At 40.3% G+C, this 9563-nt stretch overlaps 1 protein-coding gene and 1 non-coding gene across 2 annotated transcripts; one reads left to right on the top strand and one right to left on the bottom strand.

Moving 5' to 3' along the window:
* Positions 1 to 314: 314 nt before the first annotated feature.
* LOC143543685 (small nucleolar RNA R71) lies at positions 315 to 421 on the bottom strand. Its single transcript, XR_013137122.1, has one exon. It is a non-coding gene; the product is annotated as a small nucleolar RNA R71 (small nucleolar RNA).
* A 4349-nt stretch (positions 422 to 4770) lies between these two features.
* LOC143543679 (uncharacterized) lies at positions 4771 to 5232 on the top strand. The gene has a single exon (XM_077035947.1). The coding sequence runs from the start codon at positions 4771 to 4773 to the stop codon at positions 5230 to 5232; it is 462 nt and encodes a 153-aa protein (XP_076892062.1).
* The last annotated feature ends 4331 nt before the right edge of the window (positions 5233 to 9563 follow it).

Here is a 9563-nt window from a genome sequence, read left to right on the forward strand (position 1 = left end):
CCTTACCGAACGGTGCCGCCGCTGGCAACTGGTCCATTCCTGCCCAGGTCATGCAAATCATCAAGACCGCACTGCAATTCGAAGGGCTAGAGAACGAAGACCCTTCAAACCACATCGACATGTTTGTTCAAATCTGCGAAACTTTCAATATCGGCAACATGAACGATGAAGTCATCTATCTCCGTTTTTTTCCCTTCTCACTCACCGTCAAAGCCTACAAATGGCTGAAGTCACTACCTGCTGGATCCATCACCACTTGGGCGGGCCTTCAAGAGAAATTCATGACCAAATTCTTTCCGCCATCTAAATCCGCTCGACTCCGTGAGGAGATTTGTTTCTTCAACATGAGATCCGACGAGTCTTTCGGGGAAGTTTGGTAAAGATTCAAGGACCTCCTTCTTATTTGTCCTCATCATGGTTTAGATAAGTGGATGCTCATCGATAAATTCTACAATGGAGCCACTCAGCACGTGATAGAGATGTTGAACCAAACTGCTAACAGGAACCTCCTTAAGAACAAAGATCCCGATGAGTGCGTCGTCCTTTTTGATGATCTAGCAGCTAGCTACGAGGCGCACGGGGGCAGAAATTCTTTCACATCATAGAGAGGAGTACTTCTGTTCGATTCGAATACTAGCATGCAGGCGCAGATTGATGCTTTGAACAAACTCGTTAGAGATCTTAACGTTAAGAGTGTCGCGAAGTGTGAGGTTTGCCGAGGGGGTCACGACACCATTGACTGTCCTGTTCAGTCGGGTAGAAATCAGGAGGAGGTTGACTTCGTCAACAACCCTTGAGATATCAAAACCCCGCCTTCGGTGGGAACACTGGCTGGAGAAATCAGAATAACTATCGAGGGGGACGAGCCAGTGGCTACCAAGCCCAATACCAAAACCAGCGTCGATAGAATCTATTCGGGCAGGGGAGTTCAGGTCAAGAGAGTTTGGAACAAGTGGGGAAAGAGGAGAAGAAAGCATCACTGGAGGAGATGATGGCTGAGCTGCTAAAGCATGATGAGAGGAACCGAGTGAAAAATGAAGCAAAATTTGCAGACGATGATGCTATGCTAAAGATCCAGGCAAAATCTCTAGCTAATCTTAAGCGTCACGTCGGAGAGATTGCCAACAAGTTATCCGAGAGAGCACCGGGTTCACTACCGAGTAATACTGAGAAAAATCCGAAGGGGTTCGCCAAATCAGTGACTACTAGGAGCGGTGAAAGAAGAGAAAGAGAGGCTGGTCCTTCAAGAATTGTCACACCTGCAGTCGATAAAGAGGAGTAGGTGGACGAGGAGATCCAGATGGAACCTCCTCCGGCCGAGGCATACCAACAGACTATTCCAGCGAGTACGAAGCCGGCCGATATACCTTCATCATCATCATCCTCAAACCCACCTTTGAGAGTCTAGAAACCCAAATTGCCTTATCCTGGGAGACTCCGATCGGAGAGAGACGAGGAGCAAAACTCCAAGTTCCTTGAACTTCTCAAACAACTTCACTTGAACATTTCTTTCCTTGAAGCGCTTACTCAGATGCCCAAATATGTCAAATTCCTCAAGGACATTCTGTCCAATAAGGAGAAGCTAACTGAGGTCTCTTCTATTTCATTGAGAGTTGGGTGTTCTGCAGTATTGCAGAGCAAGTTTCCTGAAAAGATGGCCGATCCTGGGAGTTTCACAATTCCCTGCATCTTAGGTGACGATATGGTTCGACTTGCTTTGGCGGACCTTGGGGCCAGCATAAATCTCATGCCGTATTCTGTGTTCAGTAAGTTGTGTCTTGGCGAACCGAGGCCAACCCGAATGAGTATCCAACTTGCTGATCGTTTCGTGAAATACCCGCGAAGGGTGGTCGAGAACATGCTTGTTCGTATTGATAAGTTCAACTTCCCGGTGGACTTTGTCATTCTGGATATGAATGAGGATGATAGTGTCCCGTTCATTTTAGGCCGACCATTCCTTGCCACCGCACAGGCGTTGATCGACGTCCGCGAGGACAAACTGATTCTGAGAGTTGGGGATGATAACGTCACTTTTGACGTAAGACAGTCACTTAAGCACCCCAAGTCGGCGGACGACTCCTTGTATTTCATTGACACCATCGTATCGCATGTGCGGGAGTTTTTCAGTGAAATATGTGGAGGACCTACCTTGGACCCACAGATCCTCGATTGGGAGATTTCAGAGGTCGAGATGATTTCCATGACCAGTCAAGACTTGATGGATAACACCGTGTCACCACCCCAAGATTCAGAGTCAGCTGTTGAGATCGTGCGAGACGATCCGAGGGACCGGCCCTCTGTTGAGAGCCCTCCTCCTTCCTTAGAACTTAAGGATCTGCCCGATCATTCGGAGTATGCATTTATGGACGAAGAGAGGAAGCTACCCGTCATCATCGCGTCTGCCTTGACGGAGGTCGAGAAGTTGAAGTTGTTGAAGGTGTTGAAAGCGCACAAGGAGGCGATAGCATGGAAGATTATCGACATCAAAGGGATTAATCCCTCGTTCTGCACTCATAAAATCCTCATGGAGGATAATTTAAAATCCTTCGTTCAGCCTTAATGGAGGCTTAATCCGAAAATGCTAGAAGTCGTTATGAAAGAAATCATTAAACTCCTTGATGCGGGAATCATTTTTCCCATCTCTGATAGCGCATGGGTGAGTCTGGTCCAAGTGGTTCCTAAGAAGGGTGGCATGATTGTTGTCACCAATGAACGGAACGAGCTTATTCCCACTAGGACCGTGACCGGTTGGCGAGTCTGCATCGATTACCGCAGACTGAACGATGCCACTAGGAAAGATCATTTTCCTCTACCTTTCAATGTTCAGATGCTAGAGCATTTGGCGGGTCAGCAGTACTACTGTTTTCTGGACGGTTTCTCCGGGTATTTCTAAATCCCGATCTCTCCCGATGATCAGGAGAAAACCACATTCACTTGCCCCTAAGGCACGTTTTCCTATAAACGCATGCCCTTTGGACTCTGTAACGCTCCGGCCACTTTCCAGCGATGTATGGTGGCGATCTTTCACGACATGATTGAGGATTCCATAGAGGTCTTCATGGATGATTTTTATATCTTTGGGAATTCTTTCGATCATTGTCTCTCCAACCTAGATAGGATGATGGCTCGTTGCGTCGACACCAACCTAGTCCTCAACTGGGAGAAGTGTCACTTCATGGTACGTGAGGGCATTGTTCAAGGACATAGGATCTCGAGTGCTGGGATTGAGGTCGAATGAGCTAAAATTGAGACCATTTCTAATCTTCGCCCGCCCACTTCTGTGAGATCCATCCGTAGCTTCTTAGGTCATGTAAGTTTCTATCGCTGGTTCATTAAAGATTTCTCGAAAATTGCGAGACCGATGACCAAGCTACTAGAGAAAGACACTCCATTCTTCTTCTCTTAACAGTGTATCGAGGCGTTTGATCTTCTAAAAGACAAACTCGTTAACGCCCCGATCATGATTGCTCCCAACTGCTCTATGCCATTCGAATTGATGTGCAACGCGAGCGACTATGCCGTTGGAGCAGTGCTTGGACAACGGAAGGAGAAGCACTTCCACCTGATCTACTATGCGAGCCGGGCCCTAAACAGTGCCCAGGAGAATTACACTACCACAAAGAAAGAGCTATTAGCTGTAGTGTTTGCATTCGATAAGTTTAGGTCCTATCTTGTTTTGTCCAAAACTTTCGTCTACACGGATCATGTTGCCATTCGTTATCTTTTCAGAAAGCAGGACACTAATCCTCGTCTCATCCGATGGATCCTGCTGCTTCAGGTGTTTAATATCGAAATCCGTGGTAAAAAGGGGTTCGAGAGTGTAGCGGCCGATCACTTGTCATGTCTTGAGAGTGCCGAGATTGGAGATACTGGGGTCATCATCAATGGCCATTTCCCGATAGAGAATCTTATGTTTGTCAAGGCCCAAGATGACGGCTACGCGTGGTTTGCCGATATCGCGAACTTCCTTGTCGATGGCTCCCTCCCTAGGAGGATGTCTCACCAGCAAAAGAAGAAATTCTTTGCTGACGTAAAGTTCTACATCTGGGATGACCCGTTTCTTTTTCTTATATATACTGATCAGCTTGTGAGGATATATGTGGATGTTGAAGAAGGGTGGCGGATTTTGAGCCACTGTCATGACGGACCGACAGGAGGTCACCATGGTGTTGTTCAACTACTAAGAAGGTCTTCGACTCAGGATTCTATTGGCCTTCGATTTTCAAAGATGCTCATGCATTCGTAAAAAGCTGTGACCGGTGCCAGTGTGTCGGTAACACCTCATCCCGAAATAAGATGCCCCAAAATTCTATTCAGGTTTGCGAGGTTTTTGACATTTAGGGTATTGATTTTATGCGCCCGTTCCCATCGTCTAGAGGGAACAAGTACACACCTGTGGAAGTTGATTACCTCTCCAAGTGGGTCGAAGCCACGGCCTTGCCCACTAACGACGCCCGAGTTGTAGTGAGATTTCTGAAAAATCTTTTCTCTCGTTTTGGTGTATCGAAAGCCTTGATCAGCGATCAAAGAACTCACTTCTGCAACGCGCAGATGGAGAAGGCGTTGCAACGCTATGGGGTCACTCATCGGCTTATGACTGCCTACCACCCACAGACCAGTGGACAGGCAGAGGTGAGTAATCGGGGCAGTAAACGCATTCTTGAGAAGACGATTGGGCTAAACCAAAAGGATTGGTCCGACAAATTAAATGATGCTTTGTGGGCTTTCCGTACAGCGTACAAAACTCCGACCAGTTCCACACTGTTTCGGATGATTTATGGGAAAACTTGTCATCTGCCTGTTGAGTTGGAGCACCGTGCTTCTTGGGTGCATCAGACAGTTAACCTTGATCTTTCGACTGCTGGAGTTTACCGTTTCCATAAGATACATGAGTTAGAGGAACTCCGCGATCATGAATATGCACACTCGTACAATTATAAGCTAAAGACCAAAGAGCTGCATGATAGGAACTTGAGAGGTGATAAACATTTCAAGTGTGGGGATCGGATTTTGCTATATAATTCCCGATTAGGGTTAATTCCGGGAAAGCTGAATTCTCCATGGTCAGGCCCGTTCACCATTACTGAGGTATTCCCGTATGGCACAATTGAGATTGAAGACGAAAGTGGGAAGTTCAAGGTGAACGGTCAGAGGGTGAAGCACTACATAGGCGAGCCAGTTGCAGATCAGACAATCGAGGTGCTTTACCTTGACTCGCTCACCGAGGCGTAGACGTGTTGGATGCATCATTCGGGAGATGGCCCGAGCTGTAGAGTGTGTATTATGATTTTCATTATTATCTGTTTTATTTATTTTATTATTATAAAAAAATTTAAACATAAAAGAAACAAAAATTAAAAAATTAAAAAAAATTAAAAAAATACAAAAACAAAAAAATATGTTTAATTCTTATGTTTTTGTTTTATGTTTTGTACAACGCTACATGCGAGCGAGTTTGAGTTATTGCAGGTATTATTATGCGCATGGTAGCTCTGATGGCATTTTGGAACTGGTTCTACCGAGGTTGCGGCCGCGAATGAAATGCTATACGGTCGCTCGATTGATTCACACCTGATGCAGATTCTGCATATAAACCAGGGGAGTAACCTGTTCTCTGTTTTACTTTTGATTACTTTAAGTTTTTATTTTTATTTTATTTTATTTATTTTCCTTGTTCTCATCGAGGACGATTTTGTTCTAACTGTGGGGATGATAATTTATTTTACTTAGTTGTAGATAAAAAAAATTTTTTAAAAAAATTGTTCTTTCGCTGAAATTATGTCGGCTACTTAAGTTCGAGGGACATATACTTGCATATGTTTGGTCCTGTTATCTACCTGTAGACATACGGAATAGCCATTGACCCGAAAACTGAAAGTGGCTGGGGCGACTAAATGTGAAAAAAAATAATAAAAAGTTTTTCAAAAAAAAATGTCCCTTGAAAATGGTTTTTCTTCTACGGTAAGAAGGAAATGATATTATTACCGTTGTGTTAACGAACTCTCGGAACTTTTGAAAATATAATATAATAATAAAAGAAGAGATGGTTTGCATATCTGATTTGGGACGTGTCCGTAGACCCAACTAGCTTTGATAGTCCTCTTTAGCAGATTTTATATATATAATAATTTGAAAAACGGTGAAACCGAATTTCGATTGATAGGGAGGATTACCATAATCTGAAAACTTTGAGATGGTAAGACTTAGATGCACTCAAACCAGCACACCACCACATGTCCATCTTTATACGAGCTTAGAAATAGTTATATACTTTAGGGTGATACAAAAAAAAGAAAAAAAAAAGAAAAAAAAAAACAGAGAGAAGTATGTTTTGAAAGTGTATTATGAAAAGTTGTTCCAAAAAAACAAATTCTTGTGAGAAAGTTATGTATTGTAAAATGTCAAAGTAGCATTCTTTAAAGTTAGTAAAAGAGGCCAAAGATGCACATACTAGACGGGACTAAGAGTTTACGTGTTACCAAGGGGATTGTGACTCTGAGGATACACTATTGGGACTCTGAGGTTCTTAGTCAATAAATATCAAATTAGGAATTTATAGGACAAAGTCAAATAATATTTAGTTATAGCTCGTACGACCTCCACATGACCATTCATCCATCAAATTTCACCGATTGCATCTAATTAGTACCATCTACGAGTCCTTGGCATACGGTGATTGTCGAACAAGTTTGTTTCGACTCTAGTTCTTCTAGCTCTCTTTGTATGAGATGGGGTAGGTGTAGCCTTGATTTTTGGACTTAAAACGCTTAATGCAATTGGGGGCTTGATTTGTTAGTGGCTGGGTTTAAGTGGACGACAATACCGGCAATCGCGGTCAATATTTCGAGCTTAACTATCTAATAAATAATGGTTTTTGCTTGTTTTAACATGATCTTACAAAGTTATATTTCTTTCATAGGTTGCAGGTTTTATAGAGGAAAATAACCGAGTTGTTGCAAGACTTAAAAGGCAGTTTTGATTAATGTTTGAAGAATCAAGTCAAAAGCCCGACCCATACCCATTTATGTTAAGCCTTTCTTATATATTATTTAATAAAAAATCAAAAAAAAATTTAAAAAACCCTACATATAATAATAATAATAATAATAATAATAATAATAATAATAATAATAATAATAATAGTGACGTACGGCAGAAGGTGGATCAAAAAGAATTAATCTAGCCTAAGCACCATAGCACCTCAATCATTAACATCCTTGGGCAGAAAAACTCCGATCGGCCAACAGCACAAAAGAAAATACCAAGTTGTTAGAAAGTTGGTCGGCTAGTAAGAGTTTTATTTGGTGGCTGTGGTTTTTAAGGAAACACACAAAATGTGTGGCTCAAAGTTGGCGTGGAGATGGAATCACAAATTAATTGAACAAGCAGGCAAGCTGCTTAACAAATTTATTTATTTTGTTTTATGATGAAACGTAATACTTATTATATTTTTGTTTCGGTCATGAGCATGAGTAGCTAAACTATTTGCACTACCTAGGTAGAGATGAATATTGATTTTGTTTGACGGTTTATTTGGTTTTTATTAATTACACGACGTATTACTTTTGAAAAGCTTTATCTATTTTATATAATTTTGATGTGTTAGTTATTGATTTTATATAATTTTTGCATGTGATTCTTCTTATTGCCTTGATTGATTGATTTTGTATCATCTGGTTAGGGTTATTCGGTTAGGTTATAGACTTGGTGTTTTTAATCTATTTGTGGTTAGTGCTGCCATAGGAATCTTGAGTGTGATTAATTATTAAAATTCAATAGATTCACCTTCCTTGCGACTGAGAGGTAATCGGGAGTCGGTTTGTCTCGCGTCTTTATTTGGTTAAGTTAGAATTGCGCGAGAGCGAGTTTTGTTCTTGTCCGGTTTAGTTTTGCGTGCAAATATGTGTCTTAGATCGAGATAGATTGTGTTACCCCTTTATCCCTAGAATTGCTAGTACCAAATTTAAGCGGGTTTTGTGTCGTTGAGTCCGAGAGGAGATGCGTCATTAGGGTACCTTAGTAATCTTTTTACCGGTGCATTTATTCAATTTTCTTAGATTTATGAGGGTTAGTTGGTGAGACAGAGAGGTGATCTAGCGAACTTTTATGAGCCTTAGTTGATTATTTTAAGATCCCGGTGTCGTGTGATTTGTTAATTCCGTTAACCGTTGAACTGTCAGTAGGATTCTTGCCTAGGTAGTCGTTTCTCCATATTTGTTAAAACCTCGTTAAGTCCCGATAAGTTTTCTTGATAGTTTCGTTAAGTTAAGTAAGTTAGGTTTAAATTAATTAAAATAAAATAAAATAAAAGCAATTAAATATTATTAGGTAGGACTTGGATTAGGGTTCATAATCTGAGCCGTTCTCAGGTGTCTTCGAGTTCGATATCTGGACTTTCCTTTTCTTTGCTATACGCGACCGGTACACTTGTCGTTTGTGTGAACTAGGATAGACTGTTTGGTTTTTAAATCTTAGTTGCGATTAGTGTTTATTTTATATATATATATATTCGCTCATCAGTAACGTTAAGGAGTAGATAAAAACAATTGAATTGAAGGATGATGATTCAAAACCCTTCAAATTCGCATTCAATACACCTAGAGACATTCTGTTTTAGTGTCGGAGAAGTGGATAAGCACCGATGGTAATAAATATAACGGCTTCTCTTTAGTAGCGTCTTAATTTTGACAAATTACTATCTTGTCTATCTAAAATGGTTTATATGTAATATAGATTTAGATATAAATATGTATATAGTAATTTTAAGTGATTGTTTCTTAAATTCGTAAATGTGACCAAGGAGTGTGGTTATATGAAATATGTAACTACTCGATTTTCTTAAAACGTTTACAATGTATATGGTATAAACTCTTTTATTTAAACTTTCGTAAATATGTGTATGATATTAAACGTAGAGTTAAATGTTAATTTCTTAATGACTTACACAAATATATACTCTTAAAACACATTTTTAACTTGATACTTTCCCTAAATTAAGTATATAACGTTAAACATATTTGTTCGATATTAATTAAATTACAAAGACAAATATCTAGTTGGAGTTATACACTCATGACACAAACTACATAAACGTAAACGAATCACCAACGAGTCGTATCATCACATAAGTCTAGGTGTTCCGGGAACACATAACATTAACCGAAAATATTATTTAATATGTCAAATCGACCATAAGTTAGCCCCTACTAGTCTTAGGATGCGTATTGTACGAATACAAACAAGAGTTCTTACGCATCACTCACTGACGCTAAGGTGAGTTTCACAGCCCCTTTTCCCTTTTATTGTTTTACAAATTATGGGAGAAACATACTAAACTTATTTGATAACTTTGCATGAACTTAGTTAGTAACTTTGCATAAACTTGTTTAGTAACTTTTCATAAATTTATTTGATAATTTTTCATAAACTTATTTATTAACTTTGCATAAACATATTTGATAACTTTGCGTCAATTAATTTTCGCAGCATTTCATAAACTTATTTGATAACCTTACATAAACTAATTTCATAACATTGCATAAACTTATTTGATACTTTACGTA

This window comes from Bidens hawaiensis, unplaced genomic scaffold, assembly GCF_021521415.1.
Source record: "Bidens hawaiensis isolate Kalapana, Puna unplaced genomic scaffold, B.hawaiensis_p1.1 tig00013250_1, whole genome shotgun sequence".
In the NCBI taxonomy this organism is placed as follows: Eukaryota; Viridiplantae; Streptophyta; class Magnoliopsida; order Asterales; family Asteraceae; genus Bidens; species Bidens hawaiensis.